Genomic DNA, 19,705 nt, shown 5'->3' on the forward strand with positions numbered 1-19,705 from the left:
CTCTGAACTCAAACCCGATGGACCACTCTTAGTCTGGCCTCTACCCTTTGACCTGCTAGGCCTGGGTGACCCTATCAAGAGCCAAAGCATAAAGCCCTGATTCCAGCCAACTTACCTCTCTGGGTCATTGAGGCACACAGGCCTCTGAAACCATGACTAGGTCGTGGTCCTCTTGCAGATTAAATGTGATGCCTGAGATTTAATTCTGTTGCAATCAGATCTAATTCTGCCAATTGAATTTGCCACTAGAATTCCAAGTTTCGTAATTTCTAGCTTTTAAAGGCCTAGATAGAGAGGATGTGGAAAAGATGTTTCCTATATTGGGGGAGTCTAGGACCAGAGGGCACTGCCTCAGAATAGGACATTCCTTTAGAACGGAGATGAGGAAGAATTACTTTAACCAGAGGATGGTGAATCTGTGGAATTCATTGCCACAGACAACTGTGCAGTCTAAATCATTGGGTATATTTAAAGCAGAGTCTGATATGTTTTTGATTAGTCAGGGCATCAAAGATTACAGGGAGAAGGAAGGAGAATATTGTTGAGATGGATAATGAATCAGCCATGATGGGATGGTGGAGCCAACTTGATGGGCTGAATGGCCTAATCAGCACTCATAAAATGCTGGAGGAACTCAGCAGGTCAGGCAGCATCCATGGAAATGAACAAACAGTCAACATTTTGGGTCAAGATCCTTCTTCAGGAAATTATTACCGCTAAAAATATAGGGTACTGAAAGAACTTACTGTTTGATATCTAACATGTTTCCATTCCTTGATGATCATTTAGAGCTAATAATTGGGCTTGTAGCTTATAGTTCCCGTGTTGTTCTCAATATTAGCTTATTACCTGCTAAGACTAGTGTGATAGAGATGGCAGTGGACAACACTGATCCAGAAAGGCCACTCGTTGGTGCAGCTTTCACGTACATGAGGGGAAGAGCCATGGCAAAGCTCTTGGTTTCACGTCAGAGAACTTTGCACACGTTCTGGTATCAACCAGAGGAGGCAATGTGTAAATGAACAAGTGCAGCCTTGTTAGAAGTACAGATCTGGAAGTCTGTTTATTTCTGCGATTATTGTTAAGGGTGACTGGTCAGGGTGTTCATACGACTTACTGTCAAAGCACAGACAGATACTTTGGTCCTAAATTGGACCGACTGCTTAATTACCTTTCATTTTATTTTTAGTTATCTAAAATGCCTTGAGGATAATCAGGGAAAGGTCATGTTAGTACCAAAGCGTTTTAAAGCTCATTTGTGCAAAAAGGAACTTTTTAGATAGATGAGATAGATAGATGGATGGATAGGTAGGCACATGGACGATGGAAAAATAGAGGTCTATATGGGAAGAAAGGGTTAGATTGATCTTGGAGTAGGTTGAAAGGTCGGCACAACATTGTGGGCTGAAGGGCCTGTACTATGCCATGATGTTCTGTGTTGTACGTGGCGACTTTTACAATCTCAATCTGTTCCGAACAGCTACACATTCAACAGAAGTGGAAATATGCATGACTTCCATGACTGAGAGTACTTCGTACATGACAGCGTGATTATGAAGGACAATCACTTTAAGTGCAGAACACTCCTGAAATGCAGCCGCTGGTACAACAAGGGGATTTTGCGCCTATGCACAGCAAGATTCTGAAAAGGGTAGGTTGATAAAGTGCTTTGGTTTGGGTGATTGGGTTGAACACTGGCTACAACACCAGATAAATAAGAAAGCTAAGAAACAGAAGCAGGAGCAGACTCCATGCATTTTGCATTTGTTCTTTATTCAGCATGATGTTGCTAATGTCCAGTAATCCGAATGTTTCACTTACTTGTCTTAGAGTCATTATTTACGCTTCACCCAATGCACGAGGCAGTAACTAGCAGCTAATCTTTGGCCTCACATTTGCCCACAGGAACTCCAGGAATCAGGCATGATTGTGATGGTTAGCTGTGACTAAGCCGACTTTCAACTTATGTTTCCCACATCATTGATACCCTCGACCTCTCATCATAGCTATAAACCTCTTTCTATCTAAAATATACTCTAACTTCACTTTTATCTTTCTAGCTTTGTTTCTGATGCTGTTCTGGTTGCAGATCCCATGCCTTAACAATTCTCCTTCTTAACTCTTTAAAAAAAATGTCCTGCTCTTTTTTGAAGATTGAAGAGGGGACCAGGATCATCCATCTTAGGTACTTCTTCCCCGCTGCTGGATGACCTTTGGACCCTGATGCTAATGGCTTACAGCTGCACTCCATTTTCCTGCCCTGCCCTCTGCAAGGCCTAGCCAAGATATATGTGTTTTGTGTAAAATAATTTAGATATCTATTGTAATTATGAACCAAAAGTACAGTAAAGTATAAAAAATCTGCAGGAAGTATGCGATTTTTACCCACTCATTCATTTCTTTACTTCATTCAGCATTTTATAGTTCTGAGAAATTTCTCACTGGGAGCTCTCAAACAAGGTTCAGTGATCAAAGTGTTGGATAACACTAAAAAGCTAGAAAATGTCAGCGCTTATATCTGAACAATGCTCTCAGGCCAGTTGCACAATTAAGCATGGGTTCTTGAAACTAGTGCAGTGGGGCATCACTAATACTCAAGTTTAAATGTATTAATTTTTTTAACTTTACCAAATATTTTTCGACTGCCTGTCTGCAGCTATCTTTCTGTACTTGCCTACCAGTCGGTCTGATTAGCCCTACTCCTCAAACTCCTATCTATTGATCCATCTACTTTCATGTATTTCTTTGTTGTTGTTGTTCCTTGTGGCACATTGGGCAGCAATCCTGCTGCTTCTTTAGAATTTTGTTTGTTTCTTACGCGGCAGAGCTGCTAGCTTGACACGCAACCCAGCACAGATGGAAAGCGTGAAAGGAACTGGCTGGATTCGAACTTGGGACCATTCACCTCAAAGTCCAGTGCCAATGCCACTACACCGCCAGCCAGCTTGTATTTCTTTACTCTTATTTCCTTTAAAAAGATAAGCATTTTAATGAAATTCTCTTTCTCCGCCAACATCACCCTTTCTAACATTCGGAGTTGCAGCTTTCTTGGTGAAGATGTAGCTTAATTAAATGCAAATGTTGAAAAGACAGAATACATTATTGGGAATGTCACAGAGGTGTCTGTATCTGTTCCATGATCCATGTTCCATGGCTGCTGTTCTGCAATGCTGTTTGAGGAGTTCATGTTAATGCGATACAGCAGTGAGTTGTTGTCAATTGGATCCTGGTTTAATTAGCTGTCAGTTTCTCTCCCCAATGAATGGTGTGTTGTTTCTGCGCATTGTTTTGCTTCTCATGGTTCATCCATTTCAGAAGCTCAGAAACGTTTCTGTACAGTTTTCAAGGAGACTTGCTCTTTGTATGGTGGCTGTTTTCACAACTGAAGTGCTGACTAGGTCCGCTGTTCCGTCACTCTGCATATATTTCATTTAGTGCCTTACTTCGTCCATTAATTACCTCAGAATCTCCCATGCCAACAGTTAGTGATTTATGAAGCATCGGAGACAGATGCCTGTTTCATCAGTATTACAAAGAAGGCGGGCAGTTCATTTCACCACTACCTTGCATTTATTTTCCCTCACCTTCGATCAGAAGGAGACATCTTGCATTTGTGCTGTTCATGTCAAATCTGGCGAGTGAAATGTTTCTTAATATCCAAGGAAGGAATGCCCAGACAAGAAGAAACTATTGAGCACTAACTTAGGTTATAATATTACTCTGACAACCAGTCTGGTCTTTCTTCCAGATCACCAAATCCAATCACTATTTTTCTTTTCTCAGAAGATTAAAATAGGCCATTTCTTTTCGCAGATCATTTACTTTTTGCAGGCAAGGATGAGAGGTGACTTGATAGAGATGTATAAGATGATAAGAGGCATTGATAGAATGGTTAGCCAGAGGCTTTTTCCCGTGGCAGAAGTGGTTAATAAGAGGGGGTATAATGTTAAAGTGGTTGGAGGAAAGTACAGGGAGGATGTCAGAGGTAAGTGTTTTTTTTTACGCAGAATGCTGAGCATGGGTGGAAAGTGTGCAAGGAGCCGGCTGGATTCGAACCCAGGACCACTTGCGTTGAAGTCCGGTGCAAATGCCAGTACACCACCAGCCGGCACATGGATAAAAGAAAACTAGAGGGCTATGGGAATCAGAATCAGGTTTAATATCATCAGCATATGGCATGAAATATGTTGTTTTTGTGGCAGCAGTACAATCCAATACATAATAATAGAGAAACTGAGAGAAAAAAAAATATTTAAAACAGTTAATCGAGTAAGTAATGAATTGAATTGACTTTATTCATACATCCTTCACATACATGAGGAGTAATAATCTTGATGTTACGTGTCCATCTAAATGTGCAATGTGCAATCATAATAATTCAGAGTAAACAGAACAGTTAATGTAATATAGAGTAAACTCAAATCAGTGTGAGTTCATCAGTCTGACGGCCTGGTGGAAGAAGCTGTCCTTGAGCCTGCCGGTCCTGTCTTTTATGCTGCGGTACCACTTCCCAGATGGTAGCAGTTGGAATAGATTGTGGTTGGAATGACTTGGGTCCCCAGTGATTCTGTGGGCCCTTTTTATAAATAAAACAAAAGTAGTGAGGTAGTGCTCATGGACGTAATGTCCATTCAGAAATCGGGTGGTAGAGATGGTGAACTATGCCCGGGCAGGCTGAAGCCTGAGGACACTCTAGTGGAGGCCTACAGCAGTTCTGACATGCAAATCGGGGCAGGGAAAGGTTGAGATTTACAATTTTCTGGGTTGTCTATGCTGCTTAATTTTGGCAGCTTTTGAGGAGCTCTATTACCAATCTTCAGAGCCCTGGAATTATCTTCACAAACTTCTCCAGCTCTCTCTCATCAAAGTGTTCTCTGACTGATGTGGCCTCTGCTCTAATAAGCCCTTTAGTGGATTAGAACCATAAAGCTATACAGAGCAGAATCAGGCCTCTTTACCCAATTTGTCCATGCCAACTGTGATCCCTTTCTACGCTTTTCCCACTTCCCTGCATTAGGTTCAAATCCCCCTATTCCTGTCCTGTCCAAATGCCACTTACTGCCTTTTTCATTCCTGTGAATTGCCTTTGGATTTTTTTTTTTGCTGTTTATGTTACAAGATGTATGATAGTTGTTGGTTTTGTTTTATTTATTTATTTTTATGTAGCAATAGAACACAGTTACAGGCGGTCCAAGGAGCCCGCACCGCCCAGTTAGATTATGTGATCAATTAACCTATTAACCCATTTATCTGTGAGAGTAAACCAGTGTACCCACACAGGGAGAACATACAAGCTCGTTACAGAAGGCGGCAGGAATTGAACCTAGATCGTTGGCACTATAATAGCTTTACGCTAAACTGCTATACTGCCGTGCTGCCACTGTTGTTGGCAGTGTGCAGGTACAAAAGTCCCAGGCTGCTCCGTTGATTTCCTGAGGATGAAATCTGGAAGTCACCCCTAGTTCAGTGTAGCATTGTCACCCCCAGGTCAAGGACTACAGGGTCAAATTCCACTCTGGAGAGATGAGCACAGGAATCAGTCCATGTGACCGTCACTTGACTGAGATATCAAACGGGCACATCTCAGTATTTTTAAGAAGTACAAGAGTGTAATTTTGGGATTCCAGAACAATCAACCGAAATCACTTTTAAAATAAATTAACTGGTTGGGATTACATTATTGTGGACAACAGCAATAGCGTCACGCCATTACAGTGCCAGCAACTCAGGCTCAATTCCCGTGTTATCTGTAAGAATTTGTACGGTCTCCCCGTCACTATGTGGCTTTCCTCCCAGACTCCAAAGACCTATGGGTTAGTAGATTAATTGGTCGCATGGGTGAAATTGGGTGTCACGGCCTCATTGAGTTGGAAGGGCCTGTTACTGGGCCTTATCTCTAAGTTTTAAAAATAAATGATATATTTCCAATTTACTTTATTGATACAAATTACTTTGGGATATTTCATGGGAGTATGGGAATGCTTTGGAGTGTTCATCTTAATGTTCTTTACTCAAAGTTCAAAATTACAAAGTAAATTTATTTTCAAAGTGCATATATGTCACCACATACAACCCTGAGATTTATTTTCCCATGGGATATACTCAGTAAGTCCATTATCGAATAGGTAGGTGAGCTTCCGTTAGTCTCGATAGACCATGGATTTGCACCTTGGAAAGTTTTCAGGGCGCAAGCCTGGGCAGGGTTGTATGGAAGACTGGCAGTTGCCCATGCTGCAAGTCTCCCCTCTCCATGCCACCAATGTTGTCCAAGGGAAGGGCATTAGGACCCATACAGCTTGGCACCGGTGTCGTTGCAGAGCAATGTGTGGTTGGTTAAGTGCCTTGCTCAAAGACGCACACACAAGCCTCAGCCAGGGCTTGGACTAGCAACCTTCAGATAACTAGATGGATGCCTTAACCACTTGGCCATGCGCCAACACACATTATCGAATAATAACCATATTAGAATCAACAAAAGACTGCACCAGCTTGGGCATTCAACCAGTGTGCAAAAGACAACAGACTGTGTAAATACAAAAAGAAAAAAATAGTAATAATAAATAACCAATAAGTATCAAGAACATGAGATGAAGAGTCCTTGAAAGTGAGTCCATACATCTGGGGACATTTCAGTGATGGGGCAAATGAAGTTATTCTCTTTGGTTCAAGAACCTGATGATTGAGAGGTAATAAATGTTCCTTAACGTATAAGAACTTGTATGTCACCATAAACTACCCTGAGATTCATTTCTTGCAGGCATTAATAGTAGAACAAAGGAATACAAGAGATCCAATGAAAAACTACACACATACTGCCCTGCTGGAGTGCCAATGACTAATGATAAGGAGTTTTCGTACCTGAACAGCACTGCCCTCTGGAAGGTTGGGGATGTCCTGCTGGCTTATTCCCCATAAGGAATTGCTTTTCTGGATCACTATTTGCAGCGTGATTAAAATGATGCAAACTTAGTGATCCAAGCAAGACTTGTTTTTGGACTGCTTCTGGCTGCACGATGAGAGCTTGAATCGTGACTCATTATTTGTGGCTCCCAGCCCTGAACTAATTAAACTGAGTCGGCTCCAGTTACATAGAGAAAGCCCTGTCTAATTACCAAGGGAACTGTGACATCCACTGACAAGAAGGACGGGCTTGAGAACGCATCGTGCACATCGTACAGAATGACACTAAAGTGTTTCACATCACAATGAATTACTTTGAGATGTGGACACTTCATGAAGGCAATTGCTGCTGCCATTTAAATCATTTAGACACTATGTCCAGTGCTGGTGGTGTTTAAGACTAGTAGTAGTAGTGCGATCACTTGAGTCGAGTACGATCTTCTAGGGAGTGGGTCCTCAGGCTGCTGTAGAAGTCGATTAAGGATCCACGTATTCTGGTCTAGTTTGGGCAAGAGTGAAGCGGTGGCTGTGGTTAGTGGTTAGGTCTGTTGGTTGTTCAATCACCTGGACACTAGGAGAGATTCAGTCTGTGTGGATTTTCAGGTATGCTTTGTACCAGTGGAATGGAGGGACCTCCATTCTATATTTGACCATCAGGACATCATTTTTGATAGTGTGGTACTGGTACCCAAGGTGTTGGAGTGAGACCGTGCTGGTGACCAGGGTCTTTGCTGGAGGGCACAGAAGAGAGTTTCAGGAACAAAACACCAGGCTGCTGGGGGAACTCAGTGGGCTGAGCAGCATCTGTTGGGGCATTTCACACCTAGACGCTGCATCAGGGTGGATCGACTGTTCTTTTGTCCGTCCTGATGCGGGGTCTTAACCCTATGCGTCAAGTCTCTGTCTGCCTCCATAGTTGCTGCTCGACGTGCTGAGTTCCTCCAGCAGTCGTTCCCTCTCCGCAGCCCCTCAGCCCCCTTTTCCACTCCCGTGCACTGCCACTTAGCACTTACACTCCACACCTCATACCTCCTGTCCTTCTGTGTTTCGTATGTCCTGCTGCTACCTTGAAGAGTTCCTCTTGCCAAGAGTCACTGTGTCACTTTATCCTTTCCTGTCAGGGTCACCTTATGTTCAGATACTCCCGGCATCACATTACGTACATACAATCAGTCTATATATATGTAAATGAATCCTTTGCTTATGTGGCCACACTCAACAGATACCTATAAAATATGTTGTTTAGGATTGCTTTTATAGTCATTTTCATTGTGTTTTTATGCTTATTATGTTTTTTTATGCTGCATCAGATCTAGAGTAACAATCATTTCGTTCTCCTTTACATTTGTGTATTGAACAATCGTGTTTTTAATGTTTCAGTACCATTTAAGTAATATTGTAAATATTGTTTGATTAAGCATTCTTGTTTGTATACATAATTAATTCATGTAAATTGCACTTGTCACGACCCTACCACGTGATAGGTGCGTGCCTCATTTAAAATCAAAGTTACACTCGTGTTCCCAGCTCTTTTTTTTTGCTTTTAATTAATTCAATGTTTTGGAGTTACAAAGTGACAAAGTTTCTTTTAAATGAATCCGAGACGACTACCTGCCTGTTGAAGTGAGACATTTGAGTTTCTTAACAAGAGCAGCGAGACGGCAAAGTTAAAAGAAAAGGAGCACATTTTTTTGTTCAAAGCAGCACATTTTCTTCACAAAAGGGAAGGCAGGAAAACAGAAGAATTTACAGATTCATAAACGGTGAGAACTGGGTGGTGATAATCGTAAAAAAAGGGCAGAGCTGGTGGGCTACATTGGAAAGATTGATGCATTTGATTTCACAACAGATAACTGGATTTTGTATATTAAGCAAATTGAGCAGTATTTGAAGCAAATGAAATAGCCAGTGAGAAGCGAGTGACAGTTTTTCTGAGTGCATTGGATTTAAAGTTTGCTTCGAAGTTTAACCGCTCCAACCAAACCAGCTGAAGTGAGCTCTGTGATATCATGAAAGTAATGCAGGAACATTCAGAACCAAAACCAATATTTCAGAATGCTTTAAATTTCATAAGCGGAATCAAAAGGAAGGGGAGACCATTTCAGCGTACATGGCTGAATTGAAGAGATTGTCTGAGCATTGTCAGTTCAGTAATGGGATTAATGATGCATTGAGAGATTGTTTAGTTTGTGGAATTTACAAGAAAGTATTCAAAAACGGCTCCTAACTGAAGCACAACTTATATTTCAAAGACCGGTTGAAATAGCTGTATCAATGGAAGCAGCAGAGACATAACTAAGTTGCAGCCAGGAATGAAAGTGAGCATGAACAACATGACAATGTCAAAATAGATACCGGTCTGGCCGAACAAATTGCGTTACCGTTTGTCAGGAACTCGCATACACCTGACCAATGCAGGTTTAAAAGTGAAACGTGCAGAAAATTCAACAAAGTAGGAGACATACAAAGAGCATGTCAGCAGGCAAAAATAAATGGAATGCCAGGGAAGAGAAAAAAAGTAACAAGTCGTTGCAATTTCAAAAAGAGCACTATTCTACATTCTGTTGATGACAAATCTGATAATGATGAGAGTGACACAGGACTGCGTAGCCTTGAGATTTACAATGTGAAAACTAACAATAGGTAAGCAATATAGATTACACCAGCGGAGAGCGGCAAGATAATTGAAATGGGATTGAACACTGGCTTGGCGGTTCCAGTCATTTCACAAAATTGGTTTAAACGGCATTTCAAAGATTCTGAACTGAAGCCTGTAGATATCCAGCTAAGAACTTATACTGGAGAAAAGATAACCTCTGTGGGAATGACATTTCTAACAGTGAAATACAGCAACCAACAAGCCCCATTGGGCTCGTATGTGGCAAAAAGAGGAGGCCCTGCATTGTGGGGCCGTGATTGGCTGAGGCAATTACAACTTAATTGGAGATTCATGCATTAGCATGCCACATCCCCGGCAATAAATCCAACTGACAGCAAGTTCAGAGAGGTTCTGGGTGATGCCACAGCAGTGCTCAAGGACTGCATTAAAAGCTCAAACATATCTAAAGTAAAATAGTGTTAAATGAAAATGGCGCACCCAAGTTTTGTGAAACCAGTTCGGTTCCTTATACCATCTGTAATAAAGAAGCCAGTGAGCTAGATTGAACAGAGGCTGAAGGAATTCTTTCCAAGTTGGAGTGGAGCCATGGACAATGCAAGTAGTCCCAGTAGCCAAGAAGAATAAGTGATTTTAAGGTCATTGTCAACCCAGTGCCGAAAGTAGATCAATACCCCCTGCCTAGGATGGGGGATATCTTTCCAAATCTTTCTGGAGGAAAACACTTCAACAAACTTGATTTAGCCGAGGCCTACCGACAGATGGAGGAGGAAAAAGAAACAGAAGTCTTCCTCATCATAAACACTCAGAAAGGGATTTATTGCTAAAAAAAAAAGGCTTATTCTTGGAGTAGCATCTGCACCTGCACTCTGGCGAAAGCTATGGACCAGGTGCTGCAAGGCTGACCAGGCTCTCAGTCTTACCTGGATGACATCGTTATTGCCATTAAGGATGACAAGGAACATCTCTAAACTCTCAAGGCAGTGTTAAAAAAGATTAGAAGATTATGGACTCAGAGCACGACACAACAACTGTGAACTCTAAACCAAACATCACATACTGTGGTCGCACGGACATGACTGATGCACAAGGATTATACGAGTGTGCGGTGAAAATTCAAGTGGTGGAGGATGCCCAAAGAACAAAAGATGTGTCACAGTTGCAGTCCTTTTTAGGATTTGTCAATGGCTATAACAGGTTCTTTCCAAACCTGGCTACCGTGCTCCACCCCTTGAACTCATTAATACAGATCCGGAAGAAATTGCAATGGACAAAGCAGTGTGAGGTGGCTGTCAAAAAACTAAATAAAATGGAAATGTCAAAAATTGTACTCACACACTATGATACACATCATCCAGCCAAGCTTGCCTATGATGCTTCCGCTTAAGTTATAGGTGCAGTCATGTCACATATTATGAGGGATGGAAGTGAATGCTCTAGAGCTTTTGCATCATGTTCCCTTCCTGCTGCAGAGAAAAAATGCACACAGATTGACGGAGAGGCCTTGAGTCTGGTTTGGGGTGTAAAACATTTCAACCAGTACTTGTGTGGGAGACAGTTTACCTTCATTACTGATCATCAACCACCAGTGTCCATTATCAATCCACAGAAGTGTGTTCTACTAACAGCAGCAGCACAAAGACAGGGACGGTCTCTGTTTCTTAGAGGACACAATTACAAGATTGAATTCAAGAGGACAACTTATCATGGAAATGTAGATTGTCCAATTTACCTTTGGAGAAGGAAATTCCTGAAAAATTTACGAACGAGGACGATCCTCCTGATGTATTCTCCCTAATGCAAATCGAAAGTCTCCCTCTTACGGCAGAGATGATGCAAAGTGAAACCAGGAATGGCCTCACAATGTCTTAGGTTTGCAATACCAAATGACTGGAATGTGCAACAGAAACTCTAGTTCCCTGATTTTTACCAGCACCGAGATGACCTTGCCCTTGATTGGGGTGCCTTAGGTGGGGATTGAAAGTTGCTGTACCGTCCAAGCCGAGAGCTAAAGTGCTGGAGGAGTTCCATGCCGGTCACCTAGCCATCATCAAAATGAAAGTAATGGCTCGAAGCTTTGTCTGGAGGCCTGGGATAGATCAGCAGATCGAGCAGATTGCTGTTTGGAATGCCAACTCATCCAGATGACAAGAGCAGCGCCTCTCCATCCCTGGGATATGCCTACAGAGGATTCATGTGGATTTTGCTGGACCGCACGTGGGCACAAATTTCTTGGCAGTAGTGGATGCAGCTATAAAGTGACCAAAAGTGTTCCCAATATCCACCATGAAAGCCTTGGTGATATGTTGAGAAGGCCCTTCTCAAAGATTGGTGTTCCAGAACACTTAGTCGGTGACAACGGACCACAGTTTGTGACGTAACGGTTTCAGTCATTCCTGAAATGAATGGAGAAGACATATTTCATCTGCACCGTACCACCCACCTACAAATGACTTAGCGAAAGTGTTTGTCCAGATTCTAAAGAACACACTGCAAACTATGTCAGGACAACTTGCTAAACTGATACTGAATTAGAAGCTTGCCAATTTCCTTCTTGCATGTCACAATGCGGCACCTCTCCACAACCAGCAACTCACCAGCTGTTCTGCTTCTGGGCCATTCCTCACGCTTGTGCTTGGACCTCTTCAAACCAGGTTGCAGAAAGAGTACGCAGGACAAACAGCTGAGACAAACTGAGGGCTCCTCAAACAAGGAGGTTTGATGTTTCACTCCAGGGCAAGTCGTCCTGGCCCAGAGCTGATCAAAAGTGGGTACTTAGAAAGTTTCAGGACAGAACTAGACCACTCTCCTGCACAGTGTAGATTGCATCTGATATCACCTGGAGCCGACACATCGATCAGCTGAGGAGAGCAGAGCCAATTGTTAGAGAAGAAAGGTGGACAGAGCTGTCAGAACCACTTCCTGAAGTCCCAGAGTCAACACCTCAGAGGAGGCCTAGGACCTGAGATTGTTTCACACCCACAAGTCTCACTTGCCAAATCGAGAAATCCCCCCCAGGAAAGACGTCATCCCACAGGAGTAAGAAAGCTTCCTCAGTGATTAAATCTTTAGGCCTAAGTGGGACAAATTAAAAAGTTACTCTGCTGTGGATAGCTGCATAGTAGTTGTACTATATACACTGTATACAGTTGAGATGCGTTCTATATTGAGTTATAGCTAAGCAGGGGGGAGTGTTGCATATTTAATATTTTAGTATTATTTGAGTAATATTGTAAATATATTATTTCATTAAGCATCCTTGTTTAATTACATTTTATATGTAAAAAAAATGTGAATTGCATACATGATGCACTACCATTTGATATGTGCGCACCTCACTTAAAATAAAAATTGAAGTTAGACTCGCATTCCAAGTTCTGTGTTTTTTAAAAACGCAAACATGATGAAATCTGCAGATACTGGAAATTCAAGCAACACGCACAAAATGCACCAGCTCCGTGTTTTGTGCGTGTTGCTCCGTGTTTTTTTTTGGTTTTAGTTAGTTTTATGTTTTAGAGATACATAACACCAACAATCTTGTCAGTCTTGATTGTTTGTCAGTCTTCATCAGTGTATAGTTTTCAATTGCTTCTGTTGTATTTTTTTGTCGTACTCTGCATGCCTGCGAGGGCTATGTACTTAAATTTACTTTGAACTTTGAATCTTGCTCCTTATTCCAGCATCTGCAGTCTCTTGCGTTGCCAGGGCGTTTCAAACACTAACTGCCCTTTCCTTTTCTGAAACAGGGAATGTGGTCAGTTACCAAAGTGAATAATGCTATTATTTTAATAGAATTAGTCCCTTGGCTTGTGCAGAATTCGATCAAAAGGCTTGGAGACGTACTTGCTGTTTGTGAGTTGGCAGAGATTTCAATCGTTGCCTCTCAGGTTTGTTCCTGATGCTTCAGGGCAACAAATGTTTTATATGCTTATATAAATTCAAGGCAAAGCACTGCTGAACTGTGCCAACAGACTGGTGAAAGAAACACTCTCGCTTGCAGTGTTTAGTACAAACATAAGTGTGTGTGTGTGTGTGTGTGTGTGTGTGTGTGTGTGTGTGTGTGTGTGTGTGTGTGTGTGTGTGTGTGTGTGTGTGTGTGTGTGTGTGTGTGTGTGTGTGTGTGTGTGTGTGTGTGTGTGCGCGCGCGCTTCCTATGTAAGGGATAAATCCACAATCTTCTAACTCCCAACTAATCAATGGACAATCATTTCATCTGAGCTGCAGTAATATAGGGTGGCTTGAATGTCTTGCCCAAAATTGACTGATGAAGTAAGAGAATTTTTGAGTGGGTGTTTACAGAGCTTGATAAATGAAAACTGAGGCCTTAAAAGGTTGCTGTAACGTGTCAGTGTGCAGGTCAAGACTGTGCCCTAAGCTCTTATTTATCACCAGCACTGACTGTTCCAAGTCGGGAGAGTTATATCCTTTAGTTTTTCAAAGCATTTCTTAAAGTGATTATAATTCAATTTTTGCATTACATGGTTGTTTACATGGGGCCTTTGAAATTGTTTTTTGTTCAGATTAAGGACTGATGTGGATATAATGCTGTTAGTTTAATAAAATTAGTGCTTCGTTTTTTTTTACTTGCTGTTTGGAAAAAGGCAGAGATTTTGATCGCATAGCTCTTTGTGCTGCAGGGCATCTAACATTTTCACCACTGCCCCAGCAACACACTCCCAAACATGAATGTCCCCAGACGGAATTAAACACCTCCAAACTTGTCTGACCCCGGACAGGGTTGCAAATTCACCAACGTGACTGTTAGTGGACACAATGAAACAATCTCAATCATATACATCCGAGGATAGAGGTAGACATTCCACCTCATGTCCCAAAATGGAGTTAAATTCACAAACATATCTGTCCTGGGACAATGTAAAACATTCCCAATCTCAATCAAATTGGGACAGAGTTGAGCATTCCCGAATACTCCAAATCCCAGGGCAGAGTTAAATATTCCCAATTACAGAGCGTCCTGGGGCAGAGGTAAACATCTCTAATTACTGCAAATCCTTAAACTATGTTAAATATTTCCAATCGCTTCACATCCCCAGACAGATTGAAACCTCCTGGTTATTGAATATCCCAGGAAAGAGTTAAATCACTTAATATCCCATATTTAAACATTCCCAATTGCAGGATGTACCCGGACAAGGTTAAACATAACCAATTACTGCATGTCCTGGGTCAAGGTTAAACATTCCCAATTATTGAATGTTCTCGCAGAGTTAAATATTCCCAATTACTGCATGTCCCAATATTATTTTAACTGGTAAAAGTTAACACAGGAACAGGATGGTAAACCTACCTACCTCATCTAAAGTAGTTACAGCTAACTATTCCGCTCTGTTTTGGTGAAAATAAAATGTAGTATATTGTACAGAGATGGAGGACCTTCATTGTTGCCCTGAACCCCAGTGGCATAGAGGGCAGTAAATAAGTATTGTACAGTGAGAGGTACAGGTATGTATCTCAGAATCTTACAATTCAAAGTTTAATGTACAAAATAAATTTATTATCAAAGTATATGTCACCGTATGCTGCTAGAGATTTATTGTCTTCCAGGCATTCGCTGTAGAACAAGGAACTATGGTAGAATCAGTGAGAAACTACACACAAGCAAATTCTGACAAACAGCCAATGTGCTAAACATGCAAAAAAGGCAATAATATTAATAATAAAAACCACAAGTAAATAAATAATGATGAGAGCATGTGTTGTAGATTCCTTGATAGTGAGTGCATAGATAATGGAATCAGTTCAATGTTACCCGCACTGGTTCAGGAGCTTGATGGTTGAAGGGTAATAACCGTTCCTGAACCCGGTGGCGTGGGACCTAAGGCTGCGGTACTTCCTTCCCGATGACAGCAGCAGGAGGCGAACATGGCCTGGATGGTGGAGGCCCTTGATGATATAAGCTGCTTTCTTGTGGTAACAATCCTTCTAGATGTGTTCAGTGCTGTGTTGTATGTGAGTATGACAGTGGGAATGATGGTAAATAATAAGACGTTATCAGGAGCAGTGTAGTGAATCACAGAGAGCAATATGTCGCACACTAGAGTGTTACTTTCCATATAATTGAATGTAATGGGGAGCAGTGCAGTTTATGACGGGGCAGAATGCTGAACAGTGAGGTGTAGAGTGAAGCACTTCGATGAGCAGAGATGTGTACGATAATGTGTTCTGGTGTGCAGTTTGGTTATAATGAACAATGTGGTGCACATCAGTCTGGCTATGAGTAGTTCAGTATAGAAAACAATAACTTTAGAGAACTATATAACAGTATAGTGCGCAGTGTGATAGACGGTGGATAGTTGTTCCCCTCCGCGCCTTGTGTCGCGTCGGGCAGCAACCTTGCCGTTTCTTCAGCATTTTGTCCGTTTTTTATGAGGCCGTTGCTAGCTCGACGCTCGACCCAGCACGGATGGAAAGCGTGCAGGGAACTGGCCGGAGCCGCTCGCCTTGAAGTCCAGTGCTGATGCCACTACACCGTCGGCGGGCTATATAACGTGGTGACAGGGCAGAAATGTATATCAGCGTTTTATTTATTTATTGAGTTACAGTACAGACCATTAGTTGCATGGGCCAGAAATCCCCAATTTAACCCAATCGCGGGATAATTTACAATGACCAACTAACCTACCAACTGGTGTGGGTAGTAACCAGAGCACTTGGAGAATGTATAGATGTCGGCGGGAATTGAACCTGGGTTGCTGGTACTGTAAGGAATTGTGCTAACCATTACACTACCATGTTGCCCCACTGAGAAATACAGCACACAGTGTAGTCAGCAGTATTATTACCTTTATCTCTGAACCTCCATTATGATTTCTCAATGATTTATGGTCCATTTGCATTCCGTATATGTAACCCCAAGTGCAACCTGCTGGTTTTGGTGTGGTGCTTTAATAAAAATCGCTCCGTAAATCTGAAGCATTATTATTTAATATGCAATATTGCCTTTCACCTTGCCGTGTGCGTAACTGTGGCACGCAGCTGTTTTGGAGAGAGCTTTTATCTAATTTGTTCTGTTTCCCACAGGAACAAGAGGAGGTGTTAGGGATGTAAGAAATTCCTCTCTCATTATTCTCTAGCCTTTCCAGGAGGTACAACGTTAATGTTGGTATCTGCTGATGGGATTGATCTTGATTGTCGAGGAAACACAGATATGATGGATCTCCACAGGTAGTTTAGGAATCTCAGGGTGGTTTATGTACGATCTAATAGGCCTTGCTCCCTCCCTGGGATCCACAGGAGGTAGACAAGCTGTAGCAGTGACTGGGTGCAGCCAGATATCTTTGCTGCTGAAATATTAATGAGCAACTTATCACTTCCAGGGCAACCACAAACTGAATTACTGCCCTCCTCACTTGTCTTCTTTGCTCGATTTTCCTAACGGTGACTCTCCTTCTGCCCCAGCTCTGTCGCCATTCCACGTGCAGCCCCAGTCGATGGTTGTGGAGGAGGGTGGCGTCGCCCGGTTTCAGTGCCAAATTCACGGCTTACCAGAGCCGTTGATCATGTGGCTGAAGAATCGCAGGCCTCTTGAACCAAGTGACGACAGGTATGTCATAGGAAAGGCTTAGGGGGATATGGGTCGAACACGAGCAAATGGGAATATCTTAAAAGACCAGATGTTTGTATTAACAAGCAAGTGTTCCGGCATACCGAATAAAGTGGCCATTGAGTATATTTACCATGGTCTAACCAACAGGGCCAAGAGCTGGGAATTAGGATTGCCATGGAAAGTTATTGCTTTCGGCTGGTGGGTTGCGATGAATGAAATGTCCACCTTTAAGGCATAATTTTCCATAATTGTAATCCATCCTTAGCCTGGAATCCATCCCTCAGAATATACAGTTACTGCAAAGCTCCACAATCTCTACTCCCCAATCTCTACTCAAGGCCAAAATCTACATTAAATTCCAGAGAGACTAGACTTGCCACATTTCCCTTTTGGGTTACTGCTCCTGAGTTATAGTTTTGCTGTTTGTCGTCAGATGCTCTCAGGATCTGTGACTTACCCACAGACTAAGGACTATTTATAGAACGCCAGATAACCTACCAGTCGTCACCTCATTGAGATGTGGGAGAAAACCAGAGCCCAGGCAGTCACAGAGAGAATTTACAAATTCCACACAGACAGTACCTGAGGTCAGGGTTGAAGCTGAATCTCTGGTTATAAGAGACAGCAGCTCTGCTCAAAGAATTAGTTGGCACCGGAGTGCCAGTGTTTAGGCAGATGGTCCCTGACTAGATTGGAGTCTGTACTTGACAAATAGATGGAGGAATACAGAGGCTCCAACACCTTCTATTGTTGGGTATTGTAGAGTGATTGTCATCAAATGGATGATATCCACAGAATGAATCAAGTGAAGGTGTGGTGGGTGCCATTTTGCTTTCAGTTTATTTGGGGAAAATAATGAACTGGCTCATGCTCAATGCAATTTGCTCGTCATGGTCCTGTGGTCGCACCTACTTCCTATGGATTGTGAGATCCGTTACTGGAGACTTTGTCAGCATGGCCATCCCACCAAACTGAGGTGTCACCCTTAGGATCCGTTTCCCCCCACCCCTCAAGTTCAGATCGTGCTCCTATGACAGCCCCATTCAGCTGACAGGGATTGTGCTACGTGCACAAGCTGTGGATGGTGTACACCGTCTAGCCTGCCGACGTTTGATCTCCACCCACTAACAGGGAGGTGGCATCCCTCAGCAGAGTGGAAGGTCAGGGCCAGCGAGCTGACCTGCAAACGTCGGACACCAACCCTACAAGCGGTATGAGAATAGGCTCGAGAAGCCAGGACCTCACACAACTGGAGCGACAACTGCAGGAATAAGCAGGCACCCACAGAATGGGGCTATTCAGCCTGTTGGAACTGTACTAGCAGTGAAGTTAGTCTCATTCCCTGGCATTTTCTCTGCAAACTTTCCCTATTATTGAAAGTCCTGATGAGTTCCCTTGCACCATGCGCCCCCTTGCTCTCCTTCGTAAAGTAAGTTCCAGATTGGTTCCAGTGTGACTCAGATATTGGTTGCAGTGGCTCAGATTGGCTGTAGTTGGGTGGAGTTTGGATTAGTCATGGTGGGTTAGGTTCAGATTAATAGTGACTGGGTGAGGTTTGTGTTGCTTGGGATTGACTGTGGTGAGGTGGGGTTTGGATCGTGATTGAGCGAGGTTTTCATTGGCTGTGATTTGCTGAGTTTGGATTGGCTGTGATATGTTGTGTTTGGATAGTGATTGGGTGGGGCTTGATTTGACTGTGATTTTTGTGCAGTCCGTGGTTGGGTGGGATTTGGAGTGGTTGAGTTGGGTTTATGATGACTATGGTTAGGTATGGTTTGGATTGGCTGACCTTGGGTGGGGTTTGGATTGGCTGAAATTGGGAGGGTAGGGTTTTGATAGGCTGTAGTTAGGTGCGGTTTGGATTGGCTGATGTTGGATGGGTATGGTTTTGGATTGGATGTGGTGGGTAGGATTTGGATTGGCTGCGATTATGTTAAATTAGTTCCAAGATTTACTTTTATACCAAATTGAATATCTATTAGATTCACATGAAAAATATTTTGAAAGAAGGTGAATGGTAACTTTCAAAAGGAGAGATTAATAAATAAAACTACAAAATCCCATACAAACCAAAGGACAGGGTACATCAGCACCATTTGATGGAGGAAGCTGTCATTACATTTACATATTTCCCAATTTAAAGCACAAAATATCAGAAAGTATGAAAGCTGAAATCCTTGTACCTGGAGATGTTTAAGGTGAAGCATTATCAACTCAGAGATGTAGATAGGATTAATGCATCAGAATAGATGCAAGCAGCCATGTGTAATAGACTGAGATGTTTAGAATAGATTTAAATAGGTTGTCCTTGCATCCATGTACTGTTTAAATTTAGGCATGGATCGATTCACTAAATATTTTAAGAAACTAATGGACTGCTGGCCTTTACATCCACAGGACTGGAGCAGAAAGAGATGGAAATTCTGTTAGAAGGCATTGATTGAATAATTATTACAGTCCTGACTCTCGGGGAAGGATACAGTGACTTTGAAGGGAGCGAAATTTAAGTGAAATTGTGGGGAGAAGTAGGTTCAAGTTCTCTGAAATGTGGAGGGTTAAGGCATCATGTGAGATTAAGGGAATTGACTGGTGGAGATGGAGCAAAAGTGTGTACATTGTGA

The 19,705-nt window shown here is 42.4% G+C and overlaps 1 protein-coding gene across 2 annotated transcripts in view; it reads left to right on the plus strand.

The window, feature by feature from the left end:
- The window catches only part of igdcc3 (immunoglobulin superfamily, DCC subclass, member 3), a 191,934-nt gene that overhangs the window by 97,650 nt on the left and 74,579 nt on the right, over positions 1–19,705 (plus strand). For both annotated transcript variants that reach the window (XM_073033203.1, XM_073033204.1), the window contains one exon: positions 16,937–17,081. In XM_073033203.1, the coding sequence (XP_072889304.1) occupies positions 16,937–17,081 (145 nt within the window). The remainder of the gene's footprint in view (positions 1–16,936; positions 17,082–19,705) is intronic.

The sequence above is a fragment of the Hemitrygon akajei genome, chromosome 30 (genome assembly GCF_048418815.1).
Source record: "Hemitrygon akajei chromosome 30, sHemAka1.3, whole genome shotgun sequence".
Taxonomy (NCBI): domain Eukaryota; kingdom Metazoa; phylum Chordata; class Chondrichthyes; order Myliobatiformes; family Dasyatidae; genus Hemitrygon; species Hemitrygon akajei.